This window comes from Anopheles moucheti, chromosome 2, assembly GCF_943734755.1.
Source record: "Anopheles moucheti chromosome 2, idAnoMoucSN_F20_07, whole genome shotgun sequence".
Lineage (NCBI taxonomy): Eukaryota > Metazoa > Arthropoda > Insecta > Diptera > Culicidae > Anopheles > Anopheles moucheti.
This window is the reverse complement of record NC_069140.1, coordinates 16,434,319-16,447,141: the sequence shown is the minus strand read 5'-3', so window position 1 is coordinate 16,447,141 and position 12,823 is coordinate 16,434,319. Positions and strand designations below refer to the sequence as shown.

The 12,823-nt window shown below is 48.6% G+C and overlaps 1 protein-coding gene and 1 non-coding gene across 2 annotated transcripts; both read left to right on the top strand.

The window, feature by feature from the left end:
* Positions 1-6,350: 6,350 nt before the first annotated feature.
* LOC128298191 (trypsin-1-like) lies at positions 6,351-7,310 on the top strand. Its single transcript, XM_053033938.1, has 3 exons — positions 6,351-6,411; positions 6,487-6,944; positions 7,014-7,310. The coding sequence occupies exons 1-3, from the start codon at positions 6,351-6,353 to the stop codon at positions 7,308-7,310; spliced, it is 816 nt and encodes a 271-aa protein (XP_052889898.1).
* Positions 7,311-12,236: 4,926 nt separating this feature from the next.
* Positions 12,237-12,318, top strand: Trnas-aga (transfer RNA serine (anticodon AGA)). Its single transcript has one exon. It is a non-coding gene; the product is annotated as a tRNA-Ser (tRNA).
* The last annotated feature ends 505 nt before the right edge of the window (positions 12,319-12,823 follow it).

Genomic DNA, 12,823 nt, shown 5'->3' with positions numbered 1-12,823 from the left:
TAGCGACGAATAATCTCCCGCCTGTGAATCTTATATTCATCACAGGGTGATGATGTTTGTGTGCCTTCACCCAATGCGAGGGAGAACTCGTCTGCTTATTAAAAATTCTATCCCAAGGCGTGTAACGATAATTACGCTGCTGCTGATCAATCGATTCTCATCAACCTGATCTCACGATAGAATAATATTGGCCAAGTGAACGAGGTAGAACAAAAAACAACTCCAACTCGTTACAGCTTCCTATTTGATGCATCGTATTGGTAACGCATACTTCCAATGCACTCAATAACAACATTTTCAAAAAATCCCATCCAACATCTGAAGCGAACACCCGAAACATACGCAACAGAACCGTCATCATCATCATCATCATCATCAGCGTGCTGTTCTTCTCATCCGTCTGTTTCTGTTCCCGCGCGTACTTCAATCTTCTAAATTCGTCGCATCTTCTGCATTCGGGCAGAAGCATTTTTCGGGCCATTCTCGTGCATCGGGGAATCCTCCGCCGGCTCCTGGGACGCTGGTAGAAACAGTATTTCGAATAAATTATCGAAAAAATCACACCGCGCGCACCCGGCAAGCGGAGCGGAACCTGTTGTATCCTGTGGATGCTGTCTGTCCGGAGTCGGGTTGCTTTTCTCTCTCTCTCTCGCTCTCTATCTTACATTGCTCCTTTCTGTGCATCGCCTTTGCTGCGTTTCGGCTCCGAACACCGAAAACAAACGTACACACATTCGGGCCCTCCGGGTTTGGGGTGAAATTGTGAAATGCAAATGTGAAATTTTACGCACACGCACCCCAAAGGGAACGATGGGTCGGGTGTGTCGGACAACCCCGGTACCGGTTTGCATTATCCTTTGCGCCGGCTCAGGTCTAAACCGACAAAAACACACAAAATAAAAAGGGAAACCACATCCTGTGCCGGCAACACAACACCAACCACCAAAAACCGGTCCTTCCACGGGGGAAAATGAACCCAAAATGGAAACAGTTTTTTCATCGATCGATTTATCTCGCACTCGGGTGTTTTTGGTGTTCGCTGCTTTGCCGTGTGTCCTCCGTGTGGCAGGCCGCGGTAGGGCTCCGGAGTTGTAATGGCCTCCTGCCAGTCCTTCACTCCTGGCCGAATCGTTGCGGATCGATAAAAAATTTCCCACACTCGAAATTCCGAGATCTTTGCCCTCGCTCTCTATCTTTCTCCCTCTCCCTCTCTCACTCTTTCTCTCACGCGCGCGCATACTTTTCGTTTCACACGGCTGGGATGAGATGGTGTTCCTACACTCCGTTGCCACCGTGACGACTCCTCTCGAGGGTGCGTTTTGCGTTTGTACAGGGTTTTACCATTGATGGCGATCCCTTTTTGTTAAATCGCGCAAACGAGGGAGCTTGAAATAAATAAATTGGGTGCACAATTTAACAAATCAAACATCGACCAACGGTTTTTATATCGGCGGGTTCAATAGTTGAGATAAATAATGCACTTTTTGACCATTAAATTAGATGGAAACTCAGCACAAGAATTAATTATTACTATGAAACTCTTTTTTTAGTGCTTATTCTGTAAATCATTTGTTTATAATTTAAGAAAAAAAAACGATGTATTTTATCAGCCAACTCTTGAACTCGCTTATACGTAAACAGCTTGGCCTACTTGATATTCACTAAATTGTGCACCGTATTCTATACCAGGGTTTTGCTGGTTCATTAACCAAACATGGCTTTATTCGAAACAGAAAAAAGAAGCTTTATAAAAAAAGTTTGAGCAACAAATTTAGAGCTGTCAAATTGAAAACTTTCTATTGTTTACAACCGATGCAAAATAAAACATAAAGCTGGATTAAGTTATACAAGACGAGAGCCTATTGCCACCATTTTTTGGAGTTCTTCAGCTAGTTTTGTACAGCATAACGCTACGAATGTTTAACTCGTGGTGATGAAATTGCTAAAGTGTATCTCAAAACAAATTTTTGACAAACAAATGATTTTGTTTTGATTGTCATATAAGGACATATGTCAACTAGCTGCCGGTCCTATTGTAAGCACAAGTATTTGAATACAAAATGCAGCGTAAATAAGGTAGGTCCAGGAAACTCCCTCAGGAATTCCCCATTCATACTATAGGAGAAGACCCCTCGGAGTAGAAGAAGAAATTGTAGTTTGCCAAATAGAATTTTGACAGTTCTTCCTATACGATTGACATTTAATGTTTGGCAATCCGTTTTTCATAGACCAGCGCAAAAACTCCCCGTTCGTTAGGCTCGCCATTAGCCCTTCTATTGCAAAACCCTGCATCGAAAAAAAAGGGCGATCGATTGAGACACATGTGTTGCTGAAATGTTGTTGCACCACTCATTCCGCTAACTGGTTGAGTGTTTGATTAGGGAATGGTTTGGGATTTTAATTTGCAGCAAGCACCGTTTATGTAATCGCATTTTTGGGGCGATGAAAACTCTCCCACTGACATTGACCTACCCTTCGCCATTATTCATTGAACCCGTATGGAGGGCAGCTCGATCGTGCCCTGGGTCGCATTGACGTGGCCACCGTGCCTCATCAAACCGTACAGTTTATGATGGTTTTTCGGTACATCGGTGCGCGTTGGAGTCATAAAACTGGGTAGTAAACTTTTATGAAAACCCATATAAACCGTTCCAACTGGGTTCCTTGGCCATCAAACCAGCCGGAGGAGCGGGTGGTCGGGCTTATATTTCGGTGACGTTTTCTTCAGGGGGGCCGACTAGCCGAGTGTGTGTGTTTATATACATTTTTATTACAACTGTTCATCTAAAAACACACCCAAAACAGCGATGTTACCTACGAGGAAACATCTTCCTCTAGTACTTTTATTGTCGATTAATGGTCTTTTTCGACTGTCGATGGTAATGCGAAACCATGTGGCGGCTAACGTCACGTGGCTGGTATCAAGCGTAAGAGCAACCTCCAAAGCGCAGTTCCACAACACCGAACAGCTGTTTTCTGGACCGGTTCCCGCGCAAAAATAAAACGAAGTCCAGCGTGAGCTGGCAGAAAACTAGTTCCAAAGCTTGGGCACCGCGCGCTCAGTGTGCTGCATTTGGCATTGGGCTAGACACGACCGCCTCGGCTAGTTCCGGACTGGGTGCATCCGCACGAGAAGACGATCCCCACCATCGCATGCTCGCTTAGCAGCGAAACTATCGCGAAGAGCAGAAAATGGCACCACTCACCACCGAGGCTAGTTTCCAAAAGGGTGGAAACTACCCCACGGCCCTTTACGGCGTACCGGGTGCTTTCTGCAAGTTCTGTGCAGTTTTTCACCGGGAGGGGCCGGGACCACCACCGGGGTTCGGATCTAGCCAGAGAAAATAGCCACCGTCGCAGTGGCGAGAGCTTTCCGGCCAGCAAACAAAAAAAAAACACCCCTCGACCGTTAGGTTTGAGGAAAAACACTCGCCCCTATTTCAAAGCACGCAACCCAGGCAGCATAGCGTGGCAAACGGCGTGCGCGCTATCCGCAGTTCTTTTTTTGTTTTGAGAAAAGCGCAAGCGAAAAACAGAACGAAACCGACAGATGCGAGCGTTGTTTATTTCAGCTGCACATTTTCTGAAATTGTAACAAGAGAGCAGGAAACATCGGATGAGGCACACACACGGACCGACCGACCGACCGACCGAGAGGATGCCGTCCGTCCGTCGGATACGCCTCGTCGAACATGGTGCCGCCAGCCAGCTGCCGGGTTTCAGATCTGGTTCACGCTTGGCAAGGCACATACATCGACACACACACACACACACACACGTCTGTGTTGTTCGCGCTCATCTTGTGCGCATCTCTTTTTGTGCCGCGTGGTGTGCTGCCTTTCGTCTTTCGTTCTTGTTCTTTAGCGTACCTCTTCACGCGACCTGATGCCGATGTTCTCGATGTCCGTTTATGTTGCCCGTTCGCCTATGCTCGCACCCCGCGCAGAACCGGTTAGAAAGATGTGCGGCGGCAGTATGCTTCCCCGTGCGGGTTCGATGTCTTCGTCTTGCGGACATCTTTCTTTCTCGGCAGGGGGAAAACGAACGACACGGCTAGAAGGAGTTCGAGAAGCATTAAACTCCGGAGGACCGAGCCTCGTCCAGTTCTTTGCCGGCTGGATGCGCTTGTTCTAGGCTAGAAAAGAGCCCGCTCGGGTCCGTTAAGCTTCCTCACCCCTGCGAAAAGCCACGAAAGCCTCCGCGAGAGCTTTTGTAGAGTAGACGGCAACCTCGACGGCAAACTCTACACGCAAGCGAGAGATCTTGCGCTCGATTTGCTGTTTCTGTTTTGCTGCCCACGTTCGTGGTGGTGGTGCTGGTGGTGGAATTTCGATTTCCGGTATTTCAACAAAAATTTTATCCATTCTACCAGGGATGCATGAGCAGCTGCAGGGGACGACGGCCCGCAAAACGGGCAACCATGGCCGGAAGCAAACCATGCGATGTTGTACCGAGCGCATCGCCCGCCAACAACGAGAGCAAAACGACGAAGCGACGGGCGAACACGCGTTTGCGGTCTTGTTTGCGCTTCCACTCGGGCGGCACACGTACGAAACGAACGAACGAACGGCTCGGGCGGGAGCCAAAAGAAAGAAAAGAGTGCATCTGTGTGCTTTGTCCACCCAAGCAAATGCAATTCGAGCCACGTTTGTTCCTGAACGTTGTCCAGAGCTATGCAAACGATCGATCAATACGTTTGTACCACGAGCCGCACTGGACGGAGCCGCCCTTTGGAGGGTCGCTTTCAAAATGCACCCAAAAACGCTCACCAGCGTACGAGCGGGCGTTACGCACCGACGCTTCCGCACACTGTACGCCGACGCCGCTGTTGCGCAAGTTCCACGTGTCGCCTACTGGTGCGCTCTTTTGTCGGTGCGCTCTGTCTCTGTTCACCTGCCACCGGCCCCGAACTGGGTTCTCGAAACGGCCCGAAATAACCCCCACCGAAAGGCCACCTGCCGAAAACCCTATTCGCCTGTGATATTGGATAAAATTTTTGAAGAAAATGTAGAAAACTGAAACTGAGATAATGAGATTCGTGCCCCCCCCCCGCAATGGGTTGACCACCGACCATACGACACGCCGGCGATGCATTTCCTGGTTGCATCGCGACCGTGTTGGGAGAAGTTGGAACGGAGCGGGCGAGCGCAAGAAGACGATGTCCAAAATTTTAGTACGAATTGACGTTCCCCAAAACTACGAACTTTTTGGCAAACCGCCCCCAAAATTTCATCAAGCCCCCCCACCATCTCTGGCCCCCGGTATCGCAGTGGACAGTCGCTACATCACAGCTAGCGCCGATGCTCCACCAGAATTGGTTGGGGCCGGAGCTCGCGAGATTTCGTAAATCCCCCGGTAGCAGAACAGCAGGTTGATGTGGAGGAATTTCTTCACCCCTTACAGTCGATGGCCGGTGGTGGCTGGCCGACGCTTTTGCTTTGGTTGAATCGTGCCCCTTTTTTTCCCCTACCCAAGCATGACGACGTGGGGTTTGGTGTGTGCGTGTGCTCTCCGTGGTGCTGCGAACTGGTTTTCAGTTTTCGGCTCGATCCGCTAGCAGTATGGTATGCGAAGCAATAGGTTGTTGCTTCGGCTTTTCGTTGTGCGTCGCAATCCCCCGCGAGCGTTGGAGAATGCTTTTCTTGCAGTAGACACTGCCGTTCAGACGATTTTGACCGTTAAGTTTTGATATTTTTTGTTTTGATCAGCTTTTCTTTGTTTGTATCCAAAAATAATTGATTGTCGATTTTATTGCTTGTTAATAGTTAATTAAGCAATTAAAAGTATTAATGTTTGTATTTCCTATTTTCTATTGAATATAATAATTATTTGAACAATGTTTATTTAATATATACCCATACCAAACGAGTTGAGGAAAATACTTAACACATTTAAAAATTACAAATATTATCCTGATTTTCTCTAGAATATTTCATCCAATTTGGATCTCGCATTAAAAAAATTATTCTATTTTAAGTTTTCCGTAACGGCTCGATGGCAGTTTCGCTTTCATTTTTCCTGCGACATTTGACAGTTTTCGCGCTGTGTCGCGCCTGTTTCTACGCACGTTTGAAGGTCTATCTGAACGATCTGAACGTCCATAGGAAATCAAGACATGTCAACAAGACATTAGACACTCATTCCTCCATTCGAGTCACAACGATATGGGGGAGACGGACTAATAGTTAACAGGACAGGAAGACTTAACGGTAGATTAGCGACAAGCGCTCGAGATCTTGAACCCAAACCCCTAGTGGGTTAGTTGGCCACTTGATGTCTTCATATAAATAGCTAAATGGTGCAATCGAACCACACCATTCCTGTGTCGGTTGTGCTGCCAAACGTTCACGATGTACGCGCAGCTGTGGTGTGTTTTTACTTTCACGCTAAGTCCCGTGCTTAGCGCAACAGGTAATTTGTACCGATTAATGGCTTCCGTCCACATCCGTTCCCCTTTTGTGTAATTCCATCTCCCCTCTTATCCAGTCAACAGGATTATCGGTGGCGAGGAAGCGGAACCCCATGAGCTGCCTTATCAGGTGTCACTGCAGTGGAATTACAACAAAACGGCGATCGCTCCGATGCACTACTGCGGTGGAGCTCTGCTGACCAAGGACTGGGTGTTGACGGCGGCCCATTGCAAAACTTCCTACACGCCCGATGGATACGCGGAGGTGGTGGCCGGTGCACACAACATTACGGCGCGAGAGGAAGGCTCCCAGCGTAGAACGATCGAACGCATGATCACGCACGATCGGTATTGTGGAGCTGTTTGCCCGTACGACATTGCGCTGGTGCGTGTTGGCGTTTCGTTTGTGCTGGGAGACCATGTAAAACCGATCCGATTGCCGGCGCTGAACGAATCATTCCACGGGAGTGCGCTGGTTAGTGGGTGGGGAGCGCAAACGCCGGCACTGGTTCCGGAGTATCCGGACACGCTGCGGGTGAGTGGGTAAGAGCGGGTAAGAGATGTTCCATAATCCATCCACCTCCCTGTTGCTATTCCCTTCTAGAAAGTCGTATTGCCGCTCGTGGATTACGACGAATGCCGCCAGCTGTGGTACGACGTGAGTCATCTCGCGGCAACGAACCTGTGCGCTGGACCCGAGGATGGTTCCAAAGCCTCCTGCTCGGCCGACTCCGGCGGACCGTTAGTCACGATGAATGGGACGCGCCTCAGCGAGGAACCCGTTCTGATCGGTCTCGTTTCCTGGGGACCGTTCCCCTGCGCCTCGCCCTGGCGACTGAACATCTTCACCGGGGTCGCCTACTTTGTCGACTGGATTGAGCAACACGTGGAAGCGGGTTAGGCGGGTCAATGAGGTTAATAAAAGAGCCGTGCCACAACGATGATATTCGATCATTTCTATCCGGACCACAGGATTCGGGCCAACAGCATGTAGCGGGCCTATTGCAACCCTATTCTTGCGCCGTCTATAAGAACGGTACCGGCATCTTCGTCGAGCCGGTTTTTCGTTGCGTGGGGAGAGCTGTTCGGTGCGCAGTCGCGTTGACGATGGTTCGACGGTGACCCTCCGCCTGATCGCATGCGGTCCGGGTGGGTTTTGTGAAATTTTTCGTACTTCTTCAATTCGATCCCGTTCGATTCCGAAAAACCGAACTTCATGCACTCGCCGCATCGAGTCCGGTCGTCGTCCGGGCGACCGGCCGCTTCGAGCAACGCACAAACCCTGGCGAATTCGGTGAAGGCCATCGCGAAGCTAGAGCGCCTTTTGCCGGACCGTTTTCTCCAAAAACTATTGTCTCGTTGGGGTAGCGCTACCAGGGCAGTATGATGCATTCGGCCACCGGTGCTGCTAGCAGCAAGCCATATGGCGGTCCGGCTTCTTGCAAGACGCCGCCGGGCAAAACAGCAACAGCGATGACGATGTGCGTTTCTTTTATTGCAGCGAAACGCCACCAGGAGTCGAGTGGCGCTTGGAAGGCCAACCCGGGTTTTCAAGTTCGAAACCGAGAAAGGGAAAAGCGAGCGAGAGCGAGACACCAGCGTCGTGTTGCATTCGGGTATTATCGGGTCGGGGCGAGTCGAATCCGCGAGATCGAAATCCGGTCGAAAAGGAACGAATCTTTGCCCAACAGCGCAGAACCTGGAGAAGGTTACCTCGCCGTGACGTACATGTTCAACCTTGGGGTGTGGACTGTGTGTCGGCCGGCACTGTACACCCGTGATGTGGGCAACGGTGGCGTGTTGCTGCTGCTGCTGCTGCTGCACTCGGTCGGTCTCGCAAACGAGTGCCAGCAGTTCGCAATCGGATACCGGGCCCGAGTCCCGGTTCTGCTGGCAACTCCGAAGGGGATGGACCCATTTTTCCAGCAAAAATATGAACCGAAGTATCAAGAACCTATGCGCGGAAGGAGGCCGCACACAGTCGCGCGTGTGCTTCTAATTCTAACCCTCGCGTTGGCTCACAATGGGAAAAATGTGCTGCGAAGATTATCGATTTTCCGTCCGTCATGTTGTTCTACACCAAACAGAACATTTTACGAATCGATACCCTCTGTGTTTGTTGGTGGCAATGGAACTGCACGAACATTTTCATTACAAACGAACGAACGTGGGCAAGTTTCAATCCAACTATATTTTATTCCACGCAAAACATTCAGTCAAACACTCGCTTATGTCCAACACGCAAAGCAAAAGGTACCCAGTGTGATCGAAAAAAACACGCCTGCAATGAGGCAGATCAAATCTCTCCACGTTCTGTAGCCCTATTCTAATTCTATCATAATTTGCATACAAATGTTGCCGGGAGGCGCATGAGCGCGCAGAGCAAACAACGAACCACCGTCACCGATGACGTCAGCCCGACGCTACGTACAATCGCTACACAGCGCGCGTCCACTGCGTACGGATGCAGCTGTTGTTGGTCGATCGACGCGAGACGACCTCCTCGTTTGGCTGATGCCCGCGTCAGACGATTTCAAAATTGAACATGTGGTTCACGAACGCGCGCAACACACGACAAACGCGGGCCCGCCGCAACTTTGTTGCGATCCGTTTTTGTTTCCCAATCCGTCAGCGGCCACCAGCTGGCTCGCAGACACACGACATCCGTCGCGGTTGCAGCACACGCGTCTCCAAGACGCTCGGGGTCCGCGCTCGATGTAAAGACAAATCGCACTTCTTCGCACTGCGACATCGGTACCAAGATTGCATACTAGGCCGGTGCAACAAGAGCAGTGCGCGTATTCGCGTAAATCGCGCGAAGGGAAGGCAAGCATACCCGGCGGGAAAGCGAGAGACCGAACAACAGCGAAATCAATTAGCAGGCGGGCAATGGGACGATATTAAAACGACACATTGAACAAATGTGTTAACATTAATGTCATTGTTGATGTCCCATGCGCATAACGCGCGCGAATATTAACGCGTATTCCCGGTCACCGTGGGACGGCAGGCAGTTGCAGTCGGGCGTGGCGCCAAAGCAGACCGAAATTCGTCGGGCGCCTGCGTCCCTAATGAGCGAGTGTTGAATAAAATGTTTTCAAAACCCTCCGGTATCATCGCACCGCGTTAATGATGTTGCGATACACAACGCATCATTTGTAGTTCGAGAAAATACTGCGCAAATAATTCTAAAACGTCTTATTTCACCCGACAAAATCATGTTTATTTTGTGTAGCTAATAAATAATCCATCCCCAGTAAGCGAGTAAATAATCCATCCCCAGTAAAAATGAATCATGAATTGTTGTGTCGGTTCGCGTAACGTCGTCATTGAAAAGCAACCCCGTCATTATGGGTGGATAGAGCAATGTACGAATTGCCATAGCAACACTGGTACAGCGGTTGTAGCGTGCCGACCAAAACCTACCCCATAGCAAGCGCCGCTTTGGACGTGTAATCGCTCATCTCGCTCACTGTTCGCACGCACTCACCGAAACAAACATACACGGGCACGGGCACTTGCTCGTCGCACAACCGCAGCGAGGCAGAGTTGATTGCCCTCTCGACGGCAAGCGCCCTGCTCTGCGCATGTCTCCCTGGTACAGATTCATCCAAGGACATTGCCATGTCATTGACGGCGTGTGCGCGCACGGCCACGACCGCAGTCAGTAGCAGTGTGGCGACGAATGCTGCTAAACACCATGCAACCCTGGCAATTGTCTAAAAAAGGTAGGAACAAGAAAACGAAAGTGAAATAAACCGTCGCCACCAACAGCACCAACAGCAAGCAGCAAGCAACGGCGCCGATTACGCGCTAGCAGACCCTGACACCGAGACGGAAATGAGGCCACGACCATGGATTTCTCCCGGCCGCCATCGAGCGCGCGTGACACTGAACTTGACGCGTAACCATGGCGACCCGGTCGGTCGACGCTGTAGCGCGTCCGTCCCTGTCCGCCCTGTTGTTGCCTGCGCTCCGGGTGGCACCCTCGACATGACGTGATGAAAACGTGACGGCGCCATTCGCGCCGTCTTCGGTAACCGAGGCGACCACGAACGGCAAAAGCCGCCCTGCCAACGTGCATGCGACCCGGGTACAAACCTGTGAAATTTACGCGCGAAACTCATCCCGAGCCCGTGGCGAGTGAAACTCGTCGTGATTCGCTTTCGCCTCGGCCGTCGTGTGGCGGTTACCTCTCGCGCTTGGCCGGTTGGTACCAGTCGCTGCGGCAATTCACACACACACATCAGCCAGGGGTGAGCAAGTCGCCGATGAAAATCGTTCATTGCCATTTGGATTTTTTTGTGAATTAATTGTGTGACGTGTAGAGCACGCAAATTTTTATGAAAACTGTCTACTGTTTACAAATTGTGTTAAATGATATAATTTATCGAATCGAACAATTTTTATTAATCTATTTTCCATGGGGTACGGCAATTCTTAAACCAAATAATCCATCTTTAGCAGTCGTAATATCTCTCTTTCGCTTATTGACGCAACGACCTACTAGATCTAGACTTATTTTACGACGTATTCGGATAGTACTACGGGGATTGAAGAATAAAAATACAATTTTTCTTTCCAAAATATTTAATTTTCACTGTTTTCTAACATTTTTGGTAAGAACATATACTTAAGGCTGTCTTTAATCATATGATCACAACTAGTAAACATTATCGAATCCATAAAAACAATAATTTAAGACGTTTTTCTTCAATTTTTCGATTCAATTGTATTGAACACCAAACAAAAACTTAATGATAATAGTTGCCTAAAAAAAGGTCAAAAAGTGTAATTTTGCACAGTGAGGTGTGATATATATTCATAATTTCATTTATTGGAACATTTATGTTCTCAGTAAATTTAATGCTTAGCTGAATAGATACAAGAAAAGATTGTACCAGCTACACACGGCCGGTGAGGTTGCGCTTCCCTGAGTGAAAAATAATGATGATGCACTTTGGCGCGATGCATCTTGCGCGCTGAGGCTCCCTTTAACGATGCTTCTCGAACGCATTCTTACTTATTATTTCGAACTACATTCTCCATCGTTCGCCTTAGCCAGCGGCCCTTGGTCGTTACGCGAAGGGCGACTGCATCGTAACGACGATTCGTAACCGGAGCCCTTTTCGCGCATGTTGCATGTGTAGAAAAAGCACGCGGGAAGGGTGAAACCCACGCCTACTGCATCCACACATTGCGTGTAAGAGCGTGCGCTCGCGCGGTATTGCGAAACGGTTGCGACCACAGGAGTCGCAACGTCACTGAGCACCAATGCGACTCAGGAGGTAGTGTGCAACGGCACGATTATTGGAAAACCGCAAAACTATAGTGCGGCAGGGTGGTTGAGGGTGGCGCTGTGACCGGGTTGTTCTAATAGGAAGCGATCCCTTAAACGAGCCGTTAAACTAGTTCCTATAGAAGCCCTTCACCGTGGGTGGTTTGGTAACCGCGAGAATATTATGTTTCGGCAACATTTCTACCAAGAGATCAGGCGATCGTAGCGGTACGTTCGTACTAGTCAAGAACTAAATGGTCGATGTGTTGCATGACGAGCAGCGCTGTTTATTGAAAGTGCAGTGCAGTGCAGCGAACGTTCAGCTACAGTACCCACGTACGCAAACAATCCACCGTAGGGGATGGGAATGAAGTCGCGATCGTTGATTTTTTCTTTTTCGCACACGACGATCTGAGGGATGCAATCGAACGCACTTTAGTACGAGCAAACAGTTCCCCATTCGTGGCAAAGAAAGAAGGGGTAGTTCCGCTTGAGGCTTGTAGAAGATGGCGATTATTATACCGCTTTAATCGTCCGCTCTCTCGACAAGCAGTCGTGGCCGAGCGGTTAAGGCGTCTGACTAGAAATCAGATTCCCTCTGGGAGCGTAGGTTCGAATCCTACCGACTGCGGGGCGAGAGCTCTTTTTTGTTTCTTTTTCCAAAGAGATTATTTTTCATAAATTTCCAAAGATTATTAAAAAAAAGTATTAAAAGTTGTCATAAATTCTAGACTAACAATTAGTTATGTCAAACTTCCAAAAGTATGCGTATTGAGAGCTCTTTTTTGTTTCTTTTTCGGAGGGGATTTTCTATCAATTTTTTGCCTACGTAATTAAAAAAAAGTATTAAAAGTTTCCATAAATTCTAGACTAAAATTTAGTTCTTTCAAACTTCAAAAAGTATACGAGTTTAGAGCTCTTTTTTGTTTCTTTTTCCGAGGGGATTTTCTATTAATTTTTTCCTTAGGTGAATAAAAAAAAGTATTCAAAGTTTCCATAAATTCTAGACTAAAAATGAGTTCTTTCAAACTTCCAAAAGTATATGAATTGAGAGCTCGTTTTTGTTTCTTTTCCGAGGGGATTTTCTTTAAATTTTTTTCTGAGGTAATTAAATAAAAAGTATTAAAAGTTTTTTT

Excerpts from the sequence above, each read along its gene's own strand:
- LOC128298191 (XM_053033938.1), top strand. The coding sequence starts at position 6,351 with ATGTACGCGCAGCTGTGGTGTGTTTTTACTTTCACGCTAAGTCCCGTG. Across the intron at positions 6,412-6,486 it reads TCCCGTGCTTAGCGCAACAG|TCAACAGGATTATCGGTGGC; the intron begins GTAATTTGTACC and ends CCTCTTATCCAG. Across the intron at positions 6,945-7,013 it reads AGTATCCGGACACGCTGCGG|AAAGTCGTATTGCCGCTCGT; the intron begins GTGAGTGGGTAA and ends ATTCCCTTCTAG.